We start from the raw sequence: 22232 nt of genomic DNA on the forward strand, positions 1-22232 counted from the left end.
AGATGATGCCCATTGGGGATGGCACACAAACTTCCTACACCCTTGGGTGACTTAAATAGCTAGTAAACTGTGGACATTGATTTATCACTGGTACATTTAGAGCAATACTGAGTTTGGTGCAAAGGTCAGACAAGGGAATAAAACAAAGGTTAACAAATAATTCATAAACTTGTAAGTACTTGTTCAACCCTCCAATGCAGAAGCCTTTCCTGGGGGAAAGGTGAAGACACAAAGTCAGAGGTAAGAAAATTCTCTCAGGGAGCCAGGACAGCCAATGGTAGTTGAGCAAAGTCTAGGGGAGCTGAAGATCTTCTTGGCAGGCAAGTAAAAGTCTTGCACAATGCTTTCAGAACGGTATGTAGAAATAAGATCACTTGAAGGGCCACAAGCTGGAAGGCTTGTGATGGGAAAAGTTACAAGTTTAACCAAGACCAGTCTCAAGGGAGAACAATTAAGGCTATACCACAAGAGAAGTTCTTAGACTTTACAGTACCTTTGGTTAGAGGAAATGGTTCAGCTGGCTTCTGTTCCTGTACAGCACTGCAGATCCTTGTGTTCCTGTGCCTCAGTCGTGGGGACAAGAGGGAGGACGCCTGGGGACTCCTGCACTACAATGGGAAGGTCGGTGGCAGCAATAGGCAAACTTCAATTCAGTGGCATTTTACGGTTTCAGCTCCTTGCGTGTTACAGAAAATAGCAACACTGCGGTTCTCGGATACCACTTTCCTTGCATCTAGGGTCCAGCACTCTGTTGAGGTGGCTCATGCTTGGTCAGTCCTGTTTCAGGGAAGCCCGGCGGATCTTCCTGGCGCTCAGGTCTGACTTAAAAGCAATCCACTTGATTTAGTGTCCCTCTCCCTGGCACTTCAGTCCCAGCAGTACAACCAGCTCCAACAGGATGTCCAAACAAGTTCACTTTGGAGTTGATTGGTCCCACCAACTCAAGGGGAGAAATCGTCCTTAGTTTAGTTTGTGTATTTATAAAGCGCAACCGAACCCTCAGGTAACTGGGCGCATAATCATGTGAACAGCAGAGTTACATATCGTTACACGAGCATCATAATACCACAGACAGAGCATGCAATGGTCTGTCAATAGTTACAATAGTTTACAATAGTACAAAAGTACAATGGTTTACATACAAGAGTAGGATATACCAAGAAGGGTATGTACAGAGAACAGGCACAAAAATAGTTAGTGGCGAGTGAGGACCTGGTTACAGCTAGGTCCTGAATAGGCTATGGATAGAGTAAACATTACTTGTTGCATTGCAGTTACATTGCGGGTAGAGAGCGGCGGCTGGCCGGTCATGTCGGTGAAAGACTAGATGTCTAGGCTAAAAGCCATAATTTTACCATGGCTCTGAATGGCCAGAATGCAGTTTCTGATCTAATTGTAGGAGGGAGGGCGTTCCAACATTGTGCTGCGAGCACTGGGAAACTGGAGCCTCCTGCCGTTTTTAGGTTATAGTTAGGGATCTTTAGTTGGTGCAGGTAAGGAGTTCTGGTGGGTCTAATGGGGCTGTGTCTAGAGAATTTGTCAGAGAGGTAACGTGGGGCAGTACGTGACAGGCACTTGTGGGTGATGACCAAGGTTCTTAGCTTAATTCTGTCGCGGATCGGGAGCCAGTGGACTTCTTTGCTAACCGAGGAAATATGCGCCTTGCGCGGGAGGTTGAGGGCACATTTTAGTGCATTATTTTGCAGGATCTGGAGCCTGTGCAAGTTTTTAGTGGTAGTGCCTAAGTAGTGTGTTTCAATAGTCTAGTTTAGACAGTATTAGCGCTCTAGATAGGGTGAGATAACTAGAAGTGGAGAGGAAAGGCCTGCAGGCATTGATCAATTTATTGGTGTATGAGGTGGTTGAGATGGTAGAGTTTTAGTGACAAGGTGGAGTCGAGGTATACACCTAGTGTTTTGACCTCTTTGGATACTTTTATGATATTGCCATCAATGGATTGGTACCTTTGGTCCAGTTTGTTGAGGCGAGCCAACGATAAGCAACTCTGTCTTATGATCGTTTAGGCAAAGACTGTGTGTAGCCATCCAGGCTTGGATTTCTAAGTAGATATCATTAAGCTTTGCAACATCTTCTTCATAGCTACCAGAGAGCGTGATGAGGACCCGAGTTTCATCTGCATAATTAGTGTAGCTGACACCCAGATCGTCAAGACTGTCAAATAGGAGCTTCGTGAAGATGTTGTAAAGTGTAGGAGAGATGCAGGAGCCTTGGGGCACTCCACATGTAATTGGGATAGGGTCCGCAGCCGCCGTGGGGGGCGAAGACTCTAGTCGACCTATCAGACCTAAATGACTGGATCCATTTCGTGGCATTCTGAGAGAATGCAGCAGCCGAGGAGAGGTGTTGAGTGAGGATCTGGTGGTCAAACAGATCAAAGACAGCAGAGAGATCCAACAAGAGCAAGATGGCCAGTTTGCCCTTGTCTTTGGCGTCATCCATTTGGATTTTTAGATCCAAGAGGGCAGTTTCAGTCCCGTGCCTTGGTCTAAAGCCGGATTGTCGCAGGCCTAGGAGGTTATTTTCTTCCAGATGTTGTATTTGGAGATAGGCTACCCTGTCCAGTATTTTGAGAAGAAATGGGACTGTTGTGATGGGCCTGTAGTTTGTGGGGATGTTGGGATCTAGGTTAGGTTTTTTGAGCAGGGGTAGGACCCACGCTTCTTTGAGGTTATTAGGGAGTACTGAATTCTTGAAGGAGGATTTGATCAGAGAGGTGATGAGAGGGGCTAACTCATTAGCACCGTCTTTGATGACAGATGCGGGACAAATGTCACCTTTGCAGTTGGATGGTTTGAGACTGGCGATTATCTTGATTACTTCCTCTTCTGAGACTGGTGAGAAGTGGAAGGAGGGGCAATTAGGGGTGGTGAGGTTAATTGTGCTGCTAGGGTTCTGATTGGAGGAAAGGCTAGCTTTTTTTGCTTCTATCTTAGTTTGTAGGAGGGCAATTTTGTTAGCAGGGGCGATCTGGATATTGTTACACCAGGCCTGGTCTTTGATGCAGTCCTCTGTAGGGGGGCAGTGGTGATTCAAGTTCTCTTAGTATAGAGAAAAGTTCTTTAGTGCCAGATTTGGCATTTTGTATTCTCAAGTTATAGATCTCTTTTTTAGCATTTAAGATGGCGGATTTGTAGGTGGAGGCAGCTGAAGCGAATTTGTATTTAGTGGCGAGAGAAGAGGCTTTTCACCAGTTAGTTTCTGCAGTTCTTTTAAAATTGCAGAGAGCTTTTAGTTCTGCTGAGAACCATTTGTTGGAGTGGGCAGTAGGTTTGGCTTTTCGTTGTTTGAGAGGAGCTATCTGGTTGAGGGCTAGTTCTAAGGTATTGTTATATAGGTCTACTGTGGCTGCTGGGTTGTTATTTTGCGAGGGTAGGTTAGCTTTACTGATGGGAGCGAGAAGAGGTTTGAGGTTCTCTATAGTGATGTTGCGGTCATTTCTGGAGATTATTTGAGGTAGCTTAGTGGGTCGTGTGGTAGATGGTGAGGATCTAGGTAAAGAAAAGGTAATAAGGTGATGGTCAGTCCAAGCGCAGAGAGTGATGTCGGTCAGTGAGAGGTTGCAGTTGGCATCTGCAAGCCAATCCAAGGATCTTCCTTTTTTATGTGTAGGTTGATTAGTGTGTTGGGTGAAGCCTAGATGAGTAATAGTGTCGTTAAGGGAAGTGGCCTGGTTGTCCGTGGGGTCATTGAGTCCCAAGTTGAAATCTCCCAGAATGATGATTTGGGATTTAGGTTTCAAATTGGTAGTGAGTAGGAGAGAGATGTCCTCTTCAAAGGTGGAGGGGGGACCTGGGGGTCTGTATATAATATGGAGCAGGATGGTTTGTGTGTCAGATAATGGGAGTTTGACAGATAGAAGTTCGGCTGAAGGTAGGGTTGTGCAGGTTACTTCTCTAATGTTTAGGGTGGATTTCGCAATAATTGCTATTCCTCCTCCTATTCCATTTTTTCTGTCAGCACGGATGATGTTGTAGTTGTCCGGAGTGGCTAGAGCTATTGTGGGACCGGCTGCTGGGTGGAACCATGTCTCTGATAGCGATGAAGTCTCGGTGGTTATTGGAGATAATGTCGGCGACATCAGTAGCGTGGGCTACCAATGAACGAGCGTTGATGACGGCTCCCTTGATAGAGGTCTGTGAAGGGTTGGCTTTCGTGTGTGGTGGCGTGTGAGGTATTGCTGGGTTGTGACTCGGTGGGAGGTCAGTGAATGAGGTTGGCTGCTTGGGGTTCTTAGACTGATAGGCGGGCATACTGGTGAGTTTTGTATCAAGATTAATGTGATAGCTGAGTCTGTCGTTTCTAATCCTGGTCGGTGGAGCTATGTTCATGAATGTGGTAGTAGGTGCAACAAAGCGATAAACTAATCTAGTATTTCTAAGGGGAGTGGGACAGGGTAAGCAGGGTGAAGGTGGGCAGGCAAGACAATGCATTACTTACCGTAAAAGCATTTCTGATGGTTGTATCTGCTTAGATTCACATGCTGTGCATAGGTCCGACATCCAGTGGTCACTGCGGAGTATTGCATTTTGTTTTTCGTAGTCGAAAAGGGGACGTCGACAAGGCTTGTCTGAAACTCTATCCCTATAGCGACGTGCGTTGTACCCACAATCCCTCACGCATCGAGGTCCCTCTGTTTGTATTTTTCTGCCCTGAGGGAGCCTTCTAGACGTGAGTGAGTACAGAAAAGAGATATAAAAGGAAGTCTATGTTCCTTCCATCCGAGCGGGGAGGAAGGGTGGGCGCATGTGAATCAAAGCAGATACAACCATCAGAAATGCTTTTATGGTAAGTAATGCATTGTCTTCTGATGTTTGTTAATCTGCTTAGAATCACATGCTGTGCATAGACTAGCGAGCAGTACCCGGAGTTGGCGGTGGGTTATGAGAAGGAACAGTAGAGAAAAGATGTCTTAATACTGCCTGTCCCACCTGGGAGTCAGATCTCGAGTGTGCATCTAGACAGTAGTGTTTTGTAAAGGTGTGCACAGAACTCCAGGTAGCCGCTTTGCAGATGGACTCAAGAGGAACATTTGCAATGAATGCTATGGACGCCCCCGTGCCTCGAGTAGAGTGTGCTCTTGGCTTAAAGGGCAGTTCTCTCTTAGCAAGAGTATAGCAGAGAGTGATGCATTGAACAATCCATCTAGAAATAGTGGACTTTGAAACTGCATCCCCTTCTCTTCCTGCTGCCACCGAGACGAAGAACTGATTAGTCTTCCTCAGTGGTCTGGTTCTTTCCATGTAGAACATGACCGCTCTGCGCACATCTAGTGTGTGCAGACTTTTTTCTCCCAAGTTGGAAGGATTTTGAAAGAACGTTGGTAGTTCTATAGACTGGTTTACGTGGAATTTCGATATGAATTTCGGAGCAAACCTTGGGTGCGTGCGTAGAACCACCTTATCTCTGTGAACTGTAACGAAGGGGTCTAGAACAGAAAGAGCCTGTAGTTCACTTACTCTCCTGATGGAGGTGATAGCTATTAGAAAAGCAGTCTTAAGAGTGAGGTCTTTAAGAGATGCTTTGTGCATGGGTTCAAATGGTGAGCCCATGAGTCTGGTAAGTAGCACGTTAAGGTCCCATCCGGGAGCTGGGTCAGCTATCGGGGGTGTATTCTCTTTACTCCCTCCATGAAGGCCTTTATAACAGGGATCTTCCACCACGACACTGAGTTGGGAAGTGGTGTATGCAGAAAGTGCCGCTAGGTGGACTTTAATGGAATTGAACACTAGACCTGAATCCAATAAATGGGTCAGGTATAGAACAATATGTGTGGGAGAGCAGTCAATCGGGTTGATGCTCTTTCCTCTGCACCAGATGACAAATCTCTTCCACTTGCTAGAATAGCAGTGGCGAGTGTTAGGTTTTCTGGCTTCCCTGAGGATGTCCATGCATCTCTGCGGGAGCTGTAGATGTCCAAATTCTATGATCTCAGGAGCCAGGCTGCTAAGTTCATGTTCTGGGGGCATGGATGCAGAGTCCTGCCCTTGTCTTGTGACAGCATGTTGTAAGGGCAGGGGAGACATCTCCATCAAGTGAGCGAACCATGGCTGTCGGGCCCACATTGGGGCCACCAGTATCATGGTCACTTGTTCACCACCTTGTTGAGAAGGGGAGTCGGGGGAAAAGCGTAAACAAATTTCCCTGACCATTGCATCGACAGACCGTTCCCCTTGGATTGGTTCTGGGGGTACCTGGAGGCGTAACTTTGGCATTGTGAGTTCTCCAGGGTTGCGAACAGGTCTATTTCTGGGAATCCCCATTGTGTGAAGACGTCGAAGACTATGTCTTTGTGCAGTCGCCATTCGTAATCTTCGGGCAGGGGGAAATCTCTGCTGAGTTTGTCTGCCAGCAGATTGAGTTCCCCTGGTACATGTTGTGACAGTAGGAACATGTTTTGTTTGAGAGCCCACTTACATATATTTTGGGCCAGTTTGGACAGTCCTGGAGAGTGGGTGCCCCCCTGCTTGTTGATGTAGTACATAGCTGTGGTGCTGTCTGTAAGGACCATCACTGTTTTGCCTTGTAGGTGTTCCTGGAAGGCTTTTAGCAGAGTCCATACTCCGTGAGCAGTCTGATGGTATAGGTGAGCCCCCCCCCCATCATGTGAGGGATGCGTCTGTGGTTAGAGTGGCTTCCGCCGCAGGTGTGGCAAAGGGTTTCCCTCTTTCCAGGTTTTCCTTTGTGCACCACCGTAGCGAGAGAACCAAGGCCTGCGAGACCACCACTAGATCGTCCCATAGTCCGCTGGCCTGACACCACTGGCTGTTGAGCCACTCTTGCATTGGGTGTATGCGCAGGCGCGCGTGAGGTACCAAATAAATACACGACGCCATCATGCCTAGCAAGCACATTGCTTTGCGTACCGTCACCTCTCGACCGGCCACATATTGAGGGATCTGAAACAGCATGTTTTGGACCCTCTCGTTGGAGGGGAAGACGAGGCCGTCCTTTGTTTGAATTAGAGCCCCTAGGAATTGTTTGATCTGGCTGGGGTCTAGGCTGGACTTCTTTTCGTTGATGGAGAAGCCCAGCTGGAACAAAAGGTCTACAGTCTTTTGGGTATTGGAGAAGCATGTTTCGTAAGAGTCCCCTGTTATGAGCCAGTCGTCGAGGTAAGGGTAAACTGGGATGGACAACCTGCGCAGGTGGGCCGCTGCCACTGCCAGTACCTTTGTGAATACCCTTGGTGCAGGTGCTATGCCGAAGGGTAGCACTCTGAACTGGTAGTGTTTGCCCTCTATCATGAACCTGAGGTATTTTCTGTGCGCTGGCAACATTAAAATATGAAAGTATGCATCTTTCATGTCTAGTGTTGTCATGTAATCTCCTTGTGATAGCAGGTTGATCACTTCCTGTAAGGTCACCATACGAAACTTCTGGGGTTTGACAAACTTGTTCGCTGGGCACAGATCTAATACAGGGCGCATGGTTAGATCCTTTTTGGGTACAAGGAAGTACACTGAATAAATACCTTCCGTTACCTGAGATAGAGGCACGACCTCTATGGCTCCTTTTTCCAGCAGTAGTTCTACTTCTTGGAGAAGGATGGCAAGGTGTTCTGGTGTCATGCGTCGTCCCCTCGGGGGTCTGTATGTTGGGGAGCCGTTGAATTCGATGCAGTATCCGTGGGCTACGGTGGAAAGTACCCAGCGGTCTGACGTTATTCCCTCCCATGCTGGAAGAAAGGATGTTAGCCGGCCCCCGACCGGTGTTGCATGGGAGGGGACGCGAATCTTCGCGTCACTTGGTGTTGTTGGGGGCTTGGGAGCCTCTGGGGGTGGACCCCCGACCTCTCCCCTTGCCACTGTGCTGCCTCTTTGGCTGTACTGCCCACTATTGGTCTGGTAATTGGTGGCAGGGTACTGTTGCTGCTGATTCTGCTGTTGGCGTTGGCCACGAAAAAAGCGTTTGTTGCCATAGCCGCGTCTGGTAGTGGGCTTAGAGATCTGGTCAAGAGTTTTGATAGTATCGAACTCTTTTTTAGCCATCTCCAGAGCCTCATCCACCGCTTTCCCGAAGAGGTTTGCTGGGGATTGAATAGTCTCGGATATTTAGCCTTGGGGTCCTCCTGAGGCTCTTCTCTTGTTCTCTTGGGAGTTGGAGGGTTCTGGGTCTTCATAAACCTCTCCATTCTCTCCATGCAGAGATGGAGCCTTTCCATGGTCTCATGGGGTACCCCTGAGCAGTCTAGCGGGGGAAAATTAGTGTCTTCCGCCTGAAAACGGCTCTACCTCTCCCATAACGTCGAGGAAAGTGTCCCGTCGCCTTCCGAAAAGCCTTCCGGTGTGCTGGGGGTCCCCCCGACTGAAGGGGGTAGTCCCTGTCTTTCTTCGGGCTTTTTCGGCGTGTCTTTCGATCTTTGCGTAGCGCTCGACGTGTCTTTCGGCGTACGCTTCTGGGCGTCGGCTACAACGATCCTCGCCAAGCTCTCTGCGACTCGTTTGTCAGAGGAGGGCTGTGGTTTCGACATTACGGGTGTCGACCGTTCTACGGCGGCGTGCGCTCTCTGCTGGTGCGCGCCGGCCGATGGTTTGGGGGCGGCGCCCTTATTTGCCGAAAGCCCAGTCGCTGGTTGCGGCTGCGGTTGCGAGAGGGGCTTTGAACCTGAACGGTCCGAGGAGGCCGCCGGTGGAACCTGCGTCTCCTTGGGCACGGATGCTTTCTTCGTCGAAGAAGAGCCGTGGGTTGTGTGCTTATGTGTGGTATCGTGTGCGTCAGTGTCGCCGGGGTGTTCATCCCCATAAGCAGGGCGTGAGCCGAGCCCGTCGGGGCCGGGGACGGACGACGAAGAGCGCGAGCACTCTTTAGAGGGGTCTACGACTTCCGTAGCGGAGGTCGTGTTATCACGTTCCTCGTCACTGTCGGTGGTAGCAGCGGCGGGTGAGGAATCGGCCTTTGACATAGCGTAGGCCGCCCACCTCTTGACCCTACGGTCTTTTAGAGTCTTTGGCTTAAGAAGCCGACAAGCCATGCAACCCTCCTCTTTGTGATCGAGGGGCAAGCAGCGGTTACACCGTGAATGCTTGTCCTTCCAAGTGAACTTGCCCTTGCAACGCGGGCAAAACCTAAAGGGTGTCCTCTCCATAGCCGAGGCAGTAAATCGTGATAACGACCCCAAGGGAAAGGAAGGGGAAAAGGAAAGGCATTCTCAGAAAGGAAACAGATGTCCCACGACCCCACTCTCCCTACTGTATTTGGCCTGCGAGGCCAGGCCACGTGTTCGGAAGCGCCGAAGGATCTCCTCCGCTCGTCCCCTCCGTCGAAGATCTTGCTCGGCGGAGAAACAGCTTCACAACTGCGTCGAGGGAGGGATCTATGCGTTATATATCAATAGGAAAACGACCAAAGGTCGAGGAGATGAAATCTGCAATGTCTCTCGAGGAGCTCCGCGTAAAGGCGACCAGTAGCTGGGCGGAAAAAAACAATCTGAGGGACCTCGACGCGTGAGGGATTGTGGGTACAACGCACGTCACTATAGGGATAGTGTTTCAGACACGCCTTGTCGACGTCCCCTTTTCGACTACGAAAAACAAAATGCAATACTCCGCAGTGACCACTGGATGTCGGACCTATGCACAGCATGTGATTCTAAGCAGATTAACAAACATCAGAAATTTGTTTATCCATTCTGTTGGAGATAGTATATCTGGGTAAAGTGGTAGGGTTGTGTGGGCGCGGTACTGAGGTGAGATATTCTGGAGCAATGGGAGGAGGGTAGCCATAGTTAGAGTGGCGCCTCTAAGTGTGGCCATTGTGGGTGACTTGGCTCTGAAGAAGGGATCAATGAAGTTCATAGGTTATTAGCAAAAGTAGTTTAGGTACTCAATTAATGTGAGTGTAGACACTAGGTAGGCACTACAGTAGTAAAGTACAGTAATAACTACGGGTAAGGCACCACACCAATCAAAGTAGTCTAGTAACGACCTTGGGACACAACACAGTTCAAATGTGGCCAATTAGCGACCATGGGGCACAACACAGATCAGTGTGGTCTATTAGTGACCATGGGGCACAACACAGATCAAATGTGGCCCATTAGCATCCATGGGGCACAACACAGGTCAAATGTGGTCTGTTAGCGACCATGGGGCACAACCTAGATCAGTGTGGTCTATTAGTGACCATGGGGCACAACACAGATCAAATGTGGTCAATTAGCGACCATGGGGCACAACAGTTCAAATGTGGCCTATTAGCGACCAGGGGCACAACACAGATCAATTGTGGTCTATTAGTGACCATGAGGCACAACAGATCAAATGTGGTCAATTAGCGACCATGGGGCACAGCACAGATCAAATGTGGTCAATTAGCGACCATGGGGCACAACAGGTGCATCATAGCACTAGACCAACTAAATTCGAGAATCACATGGGGGCTTAATTGCCATTTTCATGTAACGCAGAAGTTTCGAGAGCAGTATGCAGACAACGGTACTGTGCAGCATGAAGGTTCACTTAGCAGGTAAGTTCAGGGTCCAAGAATGAAACTAGGTAGTTGGTACGGTGTCAGTTGAACGGATTTTCCTGGTGGTTAGGCGTGGGGCCAGGGGAGTGATTAACAGCTGATAAGTCGGGGTTGCACTTACCCGTGGCTTTCCGCACGAGGTTCGGTTTCGTCCTTCCCGGTCCGGACAGGTCCAGACAGGTGTAAGCCTTTGTCAGGATGGGCCTTCGTCATAGAGGGCACGGCTGGCGCCTCACGGTCGGGGTAAGCAGCCCATCAGCACAATTGCATTAGGTTGCCTAGCGACCTGAATACACAAATTCAGGAAAGGGAAGCGTCGGCCATCTTGGGCATTTTTCGAAAATGTTGGTGACTTGCTCCTCGTAGGCGGTGATGGCGGCTTGGGTCTCCAAGACAGCTGCAGTTGCTCTGGGTGCGCAGCACACCTGCAGGGTGATCGCTTGTAGAAGCGCTGATCAAAGGGGTGGGCTGCAGCCGTTGCTGGCAGCCTTCGATGCTTGGGAGCAGAAGTATAGCTGCCCCTGCAGCATTGCAAAGCTCCGATCCGGAGAGCGGGGTGTGTGGGTCCTTATAGGGCTTCTCTAGTCAAGGTGAATTCTGAGCTTCAGCACAGCAGCAGGGCTTCACCGGGCAAACCAATGGTCCAGGAGTTGCAGCAGGTGTCTCTTCAAAGTTAATCTTCGGATTCCTTCATCCAGTGGTCGAGACTGCCTTCCAAGCCAAAAGACTCGCCTTTTATGCAAGTTTCTCCCATTCATTCCAGTCTAGCTGTCAATCACACAGCAGGGTGGCTGTCCTAGAAGGACCACCAGCTGGCCAATGCCCCTTCGAGCACCTCCCTCACTTCCTGCCCCTGCCAGACACACTGGAGCCAAAGGCGGGCTGCACTCGTGAATCCCGCAAAAGACAAAACAAAGGCAACAAACCTGGTTTGGCGCACAGAGTTAAAGGACCTTTCCAACAAGAAATGGTGAAAAAAGATGACCAAGGCCATTTTGACAAAATCGGCACCCATGGGTGTCTTACTGGAGCTGGAATTGCGGCCAGCAGTAAACACACACAATGGTAGTAAAAAATAAACTACTGCCACCAGCATATTAATTGTAAAAAGGGTAACTTAGAAATGTTACATGAGAATCTAGACAAAGGAGATACTAAGTAACCCCTCCAGCACCCTATTGTAAGTTAGTGTGTGCTAGGTCTAGAAAGTTACAAAATGTAAGTAAAGTCAATTTCACTTCACTGCTCTTGGAAAAGGTTTTACCAAGAGAAGGTATTTAAACCTTTGGGAAATCTAAGACTTCCCCGTGCCACTGCAATGAAGGTGCTGTGTTTCACAATGCAAACATGCCTAGGGAGTTTGTCAGACTCCAAAGTCAAAAGAAATGTGGAAACAAGGTCTCACTCTCTTCAGGTTAGAGATTAAACGTCCTAAAGTCCAGCAAAAAGCTGGGGGACTAAGGTAGAGAGGAATTAGCACATTTCTGAGAATTCTCCCCAACAGGTTCCTCCCATTCATTTGCAGCCTAGCTGTCACTCACACAGTAGGGTGGCTGTCATCCAAGGACAGCCAGCCAGCCAGCCAATCACCTTTGAGTGCATTCCTGTAACCAAGGAGACTAAGCACACAGTGTTTCGGGCACCTCCCTCACTTCCTGCCCTGCCAGACACGCCAGAGCCATAGGCGGGCTTCATACATTTTAGGGATGTACTTCTAAAGTTAGTGTTGTATCTCTGTGGACCTGTAGTGCTGCAACCTAATACTTGCCTTCCTTTGCAGGGGAATGTTATGCATTCTACCCTACTCCAGTGATTGTATGTATATAGGTATCATTTATTTAGTCTTGTGTCATAATATTACATGCTAGTGGTCATTTTTCATAGTGTTACATGGCCATACATAAATATTTTTATAAATGTTGGACTAAACGTGTTCCTTGATTTCACTGTGTACACTCATTGGAGACCCCTTACAGGCTTACCACACCTCTTGAGACTTAGCATTGACCACTCGCCTTGCTACCTTGAACTGGTGGCTACAGCTCCCAGAGTTGTCCCAGTCACAACTAGGTTGGCCTTCTATAAATGTGTCCAACGGACCAGTGTATAGGTTATTAGTACTAGTACCTCACCTGACCCCTTTCCTCCCCCCCGCCCCATCCCTCACCGATGCGCCAGGGTCCCTGGAGAGCTATTTGTTGCCTCTTTCAACACAATCACTGCATGTTTGCCTTACAAAAACTGGACATGCGGTAAATCTCACCTGGGACAGGTCAGTGAAATGATTGGCTTCAGCCATGACTTTCACCCGGAAATTGGTACCATCGTCAGGACTGAGCGCGTAACAGAACACCTGCGAAAATTAAGAAAAGCCAATCAGCTAAAGATGAAAGTGATGCAAGAAAACAAGCTACAAAAAAAATGAGAATTACAGAAGCTCAGATCTATTAGATTTACGTGCAGGCAATTTTCTTTGAAGCCCAGTTCCCAATCCCAGTTTCGGCGCCGCTGGGAAACGTCAGTGTTAGATAAGAATTGGTGCCGTCACACTATGTGAGACTACACAAGACTTATCTGCTTAGCATTAGGTAACCCACCTTTTGATATAGGTCTGTACTACACAAGTTGGTAGTGTGACTGAGCAGCCAGGCCTATCTCAAGAGGGGTAAATGTGAGCTGTAGAGATGCAATCAGTCAATACAAGTAACCAAGTAGCACTTAGGCTTCAGTTATAAATTACATGAATTATTTACTGTAAAAGCATTTCTGATGCTTGTTAATCTGCTTAGAATCACATGCTGCACATAGACTAGCGAGCAGTACCCAGAGTTGGAGGTGGGTTGTGAGAAGGAACAGTAGAGAAAAGATGTCTTAATACCGCTTGTCCCACCTGGGAATCAGATCTAGAATGGGAATCTAGACAGTAGTGTTTTGTAAAAGGTGTGTACAGAACTCCAGGTTTCCGCTTTGCAAATGGACTTAAGGGGAACATTTGCAATGAATGCTATGGAAGACCCAGTGCCTAGAGTAGAATGTGCTCTAGGCTTCAAGGGCAGTTCTCTCTTTGCAAGAGTGTAACAGAGAGTGATGCATTGGACAATCCATCTAGATATAGTGGATTTTGAAACTGCATCTCCTCCTCTTCCTGCCGATACCGAGACAAAGAACTGATTAGTCTTTCTCAGTGGTGTAGTTCTTTCCATATAAAACATGACCGCTCTGCGCACATCAAGTGTATGCAGGCTTTTTTCACCCAAGTTCAATGGGTTTTGAAAGAACGTTGGTAGTTCTATAGACTGGTTGACATGGGATTTAGAAATGAATTTGGGTGCAAACCTAGGATGCGTGCGTAGAACCACCTTATCTTTGTGATCTGTTACAAAAGGGGTATAGTATAGAGAGTGCTTGTAGTTCACTTACTCTCCTAATGGAGATAATTAAGAAAGCAGTTTTAAGAGTGAGGTTCGTAAGTGTTGCTTTATGCATGGGTTCGAATGGGGAGCCCATAAGTGAATAGTTTCTTACCTGTAACTCCATTTCTCCAGCATTGGTATCTTTCATGGATTCACATGCTTAGAATATTCACCGTTGACAGACTGGGAACCCTCGGTACACTTATAAAGACGTTTCCAATAGGAAAACTTCTGACACTTTTGTGTCCCATCTACGTCGTTTTTGGGGCCGCCCACACATGCCCCACTAGGATGTAGCGGTATAAATGCCCCGCCCCCGCGGCTCCCTTCAAATTTCGACCCCTCCAAAGCAGAATGGGGTGAAAACCTAGTTATACAAGTAGATTGCATTCCGAGGAGGCCGGTGTGCGCATGTGAATCCATGAAAGATACCAATGCTGGAGAAATGGAGTTACAGGTAAGAAACTATTCCCTTCTCCAGCATTGGATCTTTCATGGATTCACATGCTTAGAATAGAATGTACAGCAGTGATCTTGAAAAGGGGAGGTGTGAATGCAATCCGGCACCCTCCTAAGCATATGTATACCGAACCATGCTTACATAAAACTGCCAATTTATAAATACGCAAAAGTACATGCACATATCAATATCTATATATGACAATGCATTACTTACCGTAAAAGCATTTCTGATGGTTGTATCTGCTTAGATTCACATGCTGTGCTTAGGTCCGACATCCAGTGGTCACTGCGGAGTATTGCATTTTGTTTTTCGTAGTCGAAAAGGGGACGTCAACAAGGCGTGTCTGTAACACTATCCCTATAGTGACGTGCAGTGTACCCATAACCCTTCACGCGTCGAGGTCCCTCTGTATTTTTTCTGCCCTGAGGGAGCCTTCTATACGTGAGTGAGTACAGAAAAGAGAGATGTTCCTTCCATCCGAGCGGGGAGGAAGGGTGGGTGCATGTAAATCTAAGCAGATTCAACCATCAGAAATGCTTTTTACGGTAAGTAATGCATTGTCTTCTGATGTTTGTTAATCTACTTAGAATCACATGATGTGCACAGACTAGCGAGCAGTACCCGGAGTTGGAGGTGGGTTGTGAGAAGGAACAGTAGAGAAAAGATGTCTTAATACTGCTTGTCCCACCTGGGAATCAGATCTAGAGTGAGCAACTAGACAGTAGTGTTTTGTAAAGGTGTGTACAGAACTCCAGGTTGCCGCTTTGCAAATGTACTCAAGGGGAACGTTTGCAATGAATGCTATGGATGCCCCAGTGCCTCGAGTAGAGTGTGCTCTTGGCTTGAAGGGTAGTTCTCTCTTAGCAAGATTGTAACAGAGAGTCATGCATTGAACAATCCATCTAGATATAGTGGACTTTGAGACTGCATCTCCTTCTCTTTCTGCTGCCACCGAGACAAAGAACTGATTAGTCTTTCTCAGTGGCCTGGTCCTTTCCATATAAAACATGACAGCTCTGCGCACATCGAGTGTATGCAGGCTCTTTTCTCCCAAATTGGAAGGGTTTTGAAAGAACGTTGGTAGTTCTATTGACTGGTTGACATGGAATTTCGGTGCAAACCTCGGGTGTGTGCGTAGAACCACCTTATCTTTGTAAACTGTTACGAAGGGGTCTAGAATAGAAAGAGCCTGTAGTTCACTTACTCTCCTAATGGAGGTGATAGCTATTAGGAAAGCAGTCTTAAGAGTGAGGTCCTTAAGAGTTGCCTTGTGCATGGGTTCAAAGGGTGAGCCCATGAGCCTGGTAAGTACCACATTAAGGTCCCAGCCGGGAGCTGGGTTTGCTATCGGAGGGTGTATTCTCTTTACCCCCTCCATGAAGGCTTTGATAACTGGGACTTTCCACCATGACACCTTAAGTTGAGAGGTGGTGTATGCAGAAAGTGCCGCTAGGTGGACTTTAATACAAGACCTGAGTACAGTATATGGGTCAGGTAAAGGACAATGTGTGTGGGAGAGCAGTGGACTGGGTTGATGCCCTTACCTCTACATCAGATGAAAAATCTCTTCCACTTGCTAGAATAGCAGTGGCGAGTGTTGGATTTTCTAGCTTGTCTAAGAATGTCCATGTATCTCTGAGGGAGTTGTAAATGACCAAATTCTATGACCTCAGGAGCCAGGTTGCTAAGTTCATGTTCTGTGGGCATGGGTGTAGTGTCTTGCCCTTGTCCTGTGACAGCAAGTTGTATGGGCAGGGCAGTTTCATTGGTGGGGACAGGGACATCTCCATCAGGTGCGCAAACCATGGTTGGCGGGCCCACATCGGGGCTATCAGTATCATGGTGACTGGTTCTGGTGCATCTTGTGCACTATCTTTTTCAGCAGAGGAGTCGGAGGAAAAGCGTAAGCAAATTTCCTTGACCATGGTATCCAGAGACTGTTCCCCTTGGAGCGGTTCTGTGGGTATCTGGAGGCGTAATCTAGCCATTGTGAGATCTCCAGAGTTGGGAACAGGTCTATTTCTGGGAAGCCCCATTGTGTGAAGACGTCGAAGACAATGTCTTCGTGTAACCGCCACTCATACTCTGAGGGCAGAGGGAAGTCTCTGCTGAGTTAGTCTGCTAGCAGATTGAGTTCCCCTGGTACATGTTGTGACAATAGGAACATGTGTCCGAGCGCCCACTTCCAGATGTTCTGGGACAGCTTGGACAGTCCTGGAGAGTGAGTGCCCCCTTGCTTGTTGAGGTAGTACATGGCTGTGGTGTTGTCCGTGAGGACCATCCCTGTTTTCCCTTGTAGGTGTGTCTGGAAGGCTTTTAGTGCCTTGAACACCGCAAGTAGCTCTAATAAGTTTATGTGCTTGGAAGCTACGCTCGGAGTCCAAACTCCGTGAGCAGTCTGATGGGATAGGTGAGCCCCCCTATCCTGTGAGGGATGCGTCTGTGGTTAGAGTGGCTTCCACTTCGGGGGTGGCAAATGGTTTCCTTATTACCAGGTTTTCCTTCGACCACCACCGTAGCGGGAGAACCAAGGCCTGCGAGACCACCACTAGATCGTCCCATTGTCCGCTGGCCTGACACCACTGGCTGTTGAGCCACTCTTGCATTGGGCGCAGGCGCGCGTGGGATGCCAAATATATACATGACGCCATCATTCCTAGCAAGCGCATGGCTTTGCGTACCGTCACCTCTCGACCGGCCACATATTGAAGGATCTGAAACAGCATATTTTGGACCCTCTCGTTGGAGGGGAAGACAAGGCCGTCCTTTGTTCGAATTAGAGCCCCTAGGAATTGTTTGATTTGGCTGGGGTCTAAGCTGGACTTCTTCTCGTTGATGGAGAAGCCCAGTTGGAACAAAAGGTTTACTGTCCTCTGGGTGCTTGAGAAGCATGTCTCGTAGGACTCCCCTGTTATGAGCCAATCGTCGAGGTAAGGGTATACAGGTATGGACAACCTGCGCAGGTGGGCCGCTGCCACTGCCAGTACCTTCGTGAATACCCTCGGTGCAGACGCTATGCTGAAGGGTAGCACTCTGAACTGGTAGCGTTTGTCATCTATCATGAACCTGAGGTATTTTCTGTGCGCTGGCAACATCAAAATATGAAAGTATGCATCTTTCATGTCTAGTGCTGTCATGTAGACCCCCTGAGATAGCAGGGGAATTACCTCCTCTAAAGTTACCATACAAAATTTTTGTGGTTTTACAAATTTGTTCGCTGGGCGCAGATCTAGTACAGGAAGCATGGTTAGGTCCTTTTTGGGTACAAGGAAGTACACTGAATAAATACCTTCCATTACCTGAGATAGGGGCACAACCTCTATTGCTCCTTTCTGTAGCAGCTGTTCTACTTCTTGCAGGAGGATGACGAGGTGTTCTGGTGACAGGCGTCGTCCCCGTGGAGGTCTGTAGGTGGGGGACAAGAGTGTTCTTAATGATGCTCTGGTTGACCAGAGCTCCTTCTGTAACTGTAGCCAATAAGCGAGTTCTTAGAGGTTCAGGGGCTTCTTCGATGTCCTGCTTAAGCTTTCCCCATTGAGCATCAGCATAGCTTGCCAACATTGTATTATTGGCAATCCTAATTGAAAACGCTGCCGAGGCGGAAATTCTTTTGCCCAAGGCAAGGCCTTCTTTATCTGGGGGTGCCTCGCTGGTTGACAGTGGAATCCCAGCCCTCTTTCCTTGTGTTAGTCACCACTAAGGAGTCCGGGACTGAGTGACCCCTGATATATAATGGGTCTGACTGAGAGGGTGAGAACAATTTCTCGATTCTTGGATTCACCCCTCTTACCAGCGCGGGGGTGGACAGCGATGGGGTGAGTCTTCTCTTACCAAAGGCGAGGATAGGAATAGTTTGACTAGTGGGAGGTTTTTCTTTAATAATCCTTTCGACGAAATCAGTATCTGGGGTGACCTCCCCAGTTTCAACTTCAAAATGCGCTGCTGCCTTCCTCAGTAGCCCATTGAAGGTGGGCTGATAGTCTACTGGAGATGGGTTCCTGACCGGTGTGGTCTGAGGAGAAGAAATGTCTATAATGTCGGGGTCTGTAGACCCTGATGGCGACTGCCAGGGCTGTGAGCCACCTTCACCTGGGTCCTCCTCGTAGCCCTCCTCACCTATGTTAGTGTCATCATGAAAACCTTCTTCTTGCTGGTCTTCATTATTCACAAACTCATCCTCTACCTGGAAGTGAGAGTCCTCTTCAGTGAGGTCGTAAGAGTTCATGTCTTCCTGTAGGGGGTTAAAAAGCTTCGGGTATTTAGCCCATGGCCCTTCCTGGAGTACCTCCCTTGGCCTCTTGGGTGTCCTATTTTCTGGGATGGCCATGAACCTGTCTAGCTTGTCCATACATGACTGGAACCTCTCTGCAGTCCAGTAAGGTAGGCCAGAGCGGTCTGGGAGTGAAAAGGGAGTTTGCTCTCCCTGTAGTTGCTTATGTCTGTCCCTTAGTGTCGAAGATAGAGTCCCTTCGCCTTCTGAGAAACCTCCTCGCTGGCTAGGGGTCTTCTGTCGACAGTGGGAGCTGTCCCAGCCTACCCTATGGCGTCCTCAGCGTTTTTGGCCTTGTGAGCGGTTTTCGACGTATCACCCGCCGTCCGTCTCTGGTCGTCTTTAGAAGCTATACGCGTGAGGCTTTCGGCGATCTGCTTCTCCGTCGAGGGATCGTTCGCCGTCGCGCTAGGCAGTGCTGAGTCTTTACTGGTAACGTACGCACTCTTGCGAGGCGTGTCGCCTGAGGATTTGGGGCTAGCGCCCTTATCTACAGAAAGCCCGGTCGCGGAATTGGTGGCGGGGAGGGCTTGCGACCCTTACGGTCGGGGAGGAGGACGCCGGTGGACCCGACGCCTCCGTTGACGCTATGGCTGCCTTCGTCTTCGACAAATGCGTGCCTTGGGGTAGGTGTTTGTGTTTTTCTGTGTGCGTCCTTGTCGCCGGGGTGTTCATCCCCATAAGCGGGGCGTGAGCCGGGCTCGTCGGGGCCGGGGACGGACGACGAGCAGCGGGAACGCTCCTTTGAGAGGTCTACAACCTCCGTTGCGGAGGCCGTGTAATCACTGTCCTCATCACATTCGGCGGCAGCTGGCGAGGAGTCAGACCTAGACATCGCATAGGCTGCCCACCTTTTGACCCTGCAGTCCTTTAAAGTTTTGGGTTTAAGTAACTTACAGGCCGCACAGCCGTCCTCTGAGTTCGAGGGGCAAGCAACGGTTACACTGTTTGTGCTTGTCCTTCCAGGTAAACTTGCCCTTGCAACGCGGGCAAAACCTAAAGGGCGTCCTCTCCATAGCTGGGGGCATGAAATGTGATTACGACCTCGATAGAGAGGGAGGGGAAGAGAAAGACATTCTCAGAGTGAAACAAAGAAATGACCAACAACCCCACTCTTCCTACTGTGTTAGGCCGGCTAGGCCAGGCCATGTGTTCGGCAGCGCCGAAGAATCTCCTCCGCTCGTCCCTCCGTCGAAGATCTTACTCGGCGGAGAACAGGTTGGCAGCTATGTCGAGGTAGGGATCTATGTGTTAGTTTATAATAATAAACGACCAAGGGTTGAGGAAATGATTTCGCAATGTCTCTCGAGGAGCTCCGCATAAAGGTGACCAGTAACTGGGCGGAAAAAAAACAATCTGAGGGACCTCGACGCGTGAGGGGTTGTGGGTACACTGCACGTCATTATAGGGATAGTGTTACAGACACGCCTTGTCGACGTCCACTTTTCGACTACGAAAAACAAAATGCAATACTCTGCAGTGACCACTGGATGTCGGACTATGCACAGCATTTGATTCTAAGCAGATTAACAAACATCAGAAATATATATACATATAACAATACATTACTTACCATTAAAGCATTTCTGATGGTTGTATCTGCTTAGTAAGGCAGGTAAACTTGTGAGGCACTGACCATGCCACCGCCTGGCAAATGTCTGCCAGCGGGATTCCTGCCCACAACGCCGTTGACTAGGTTGCCCTCGTGGAATGAGCTCTCGGACGCCCTTGTAGCGGTTTTCCCGCTTTGGAATGACAGAAGGCAATCGTCGACGAGACCCATCGGGCCAGACCCTGCTTTGAAATTGCTTTTCCTCTCGCCGACGGACCATATGCAATGAAGAGTTGTTGCGTAGATCCAAGTTGCTGAGTCCGGTGAAGGTAACATTTTAGAGCTCTCTTCACGTCCAAGGTATAGAGGACTTTTTCCGCAGACGATGAGGGGGTTGAGAAAAAAAGGTAGGCAGGACAATGGATGAGTGTTTATGGTAAGCCGTAGGAACTTTTGGAATGAAACGAGGATTAGTTGACAGAACCACTTTGTCCTTAAAGAACCTTAGGTACGGCGGGTCTACGACCAATGCTTGCAATTCTGAGAGCCGCCGAGCTGATGTTATAGATATTAGAAAAGCCAATTTCCATGACAAGAATTTCATCGACGATGTGGCCATTGGTTCAAAGGGCGCTTTCATTAACCCTGCTAGCACCACATTAAGACTCCACATTGGTGGGAAACGTTTAACCGGCGGGAATGTTCGGAACAGACCCCTCATGAAGTGTTTCACCAGCCTGTCACTAAACAACGGAGACGACTGCCCCCTCCTCGTGAACCTAGAGATGGCCACCAGGTGTACCTTAATTGATGAAAAAGATAATCCGCTCTTCGCCAGATGTAGCAGATACGGTAGAAGTTGCTCCGAAGTTAGCCTTAGAGGTTGCACTCCCGGCTGTCCTTGACACCACGTACAGAACCTTCTCTGCTTACACGTGTACGACTTGTTGGTGGAAGGGGCCCGTGCTGCTTGCAGGATTCTCTGACAATCTGACGAAATGCTCAAAGCACCAAATTCAGAAAAGTCAGGAACCAAGCTGTGAGATTGAGACGGTCTGAATTGTGATGCCACACTGTTCCTTCGTCCTGGGACAGGAGATTGGGAACCTTCGGGAACGTTATCGGTTGATCCACTGACAGGTGAAGCAGGTCGGAAAACAACGGCTGCCTCGGCGAACACACTGCCACTAGGATGACCCGGCACCTGTACCTGCGTATCCACTGCAGAGTTCTCCTTATAAGAGGGAACGGAGGGAAGGCATAGAGGAACTTGTCCGTCCACGGGAAGGAGAACCCTTCCCCCAGAGAACCTTCCTGTGGCCATCTGCTGGCATATATCTCGCACTTCTTGTTCCTCTTCGTTGCAAAGAGATCCAGCGTAGGTCGTCCCCATTTCTCGAAGACCTTCAACAACTGAACGCTGTCTATCTCCCATTCGTGTATTTGGTCCATTTTACTGCTGAGTGAGTCCGCTTGCTCGTTCCTTACTCCCGGAAGATGATGAGCTACGATGGATATATCGTGTTTCAGAGCCCAATGCCACACCTTCCGAGCCTCGGTGGAAAGGGTTCTGGACCGCGTCCCCCTTGCTTCCTTAAGTAAAACATCACCGTCATGTTGTCTGTAAATATTCTCACTATGGACCACTAATATAGCGGTCGTTATCATCAAATGTGGTGAATCAATCACCCAGGGTTAAAAGAGGGGGGTGGGGGGAGCTACACCAGCAGAAACAGCAGAAGAAAACACCAAATGTGCACGAACATCTTGAAAGTACCTGAAAAGCCATCGTAAAGGACACTACTCAGCTCTTAAACGCGTGTAAAAATACACTGTAGATATCAGCAGCATCTGCCTCGATACCAGAGGTGAACCGTAGTACACTACGGCCCACTGGAAAGTTAACCAGCAAGGGTTACCTGAAACAACAATATAACCCATTCAATACATGGCCCATGTACTCAAGAAAAATTTAAAACACACAGATGCTGCTGATATCTACAGTTTATTTTTACACACGTTTAAGAGCCGAGTAGTGCCCTTTAC

General features: G+C 48.7%; 1 protein-coding gene across 3 annotated transcripts in view; it reads right to left on the reverse strand.

Annotated features, from left to right (window-relative positions):
* Nucleotides 1-22232, reverse strand: part of OGT (O-linked N-acetylglucosamine (GlcNAc) transferase) — an 810702-nt gene that overhangs the window by 292706 nt on the left and 495764 nt on the right. For all 3 annotated transcript variants that reach the window (XM_069612350.1, XM_069612349.1, XM_069612348.1), the window contains exon 14: nucleotides 12752-12841. In XM_069612350.1, coding sequence (XP_069468451.1) covers nucleotides 12752-12841 — 90 coding nt within the window. The remainder of the gene's footprint in view (nucleotides 1-12751; nucleotides 12842-22232) is intronic.

This window comes from Ambystoma mexicanum, chromosome 5p, assembly GCF_040938575.1.
Source record: "Ambystoma mexicanum isolate Mex_15411 chromosome 5p, UKY_AmexF1_1, whole genome shotgun sequence".
Lineage (NCBI taxonomy): Eukaryota > Metazoa > Chordata > Amphibia > Caudata > Ambystomatidae > Ambystoma > Ambystoma mexicanum.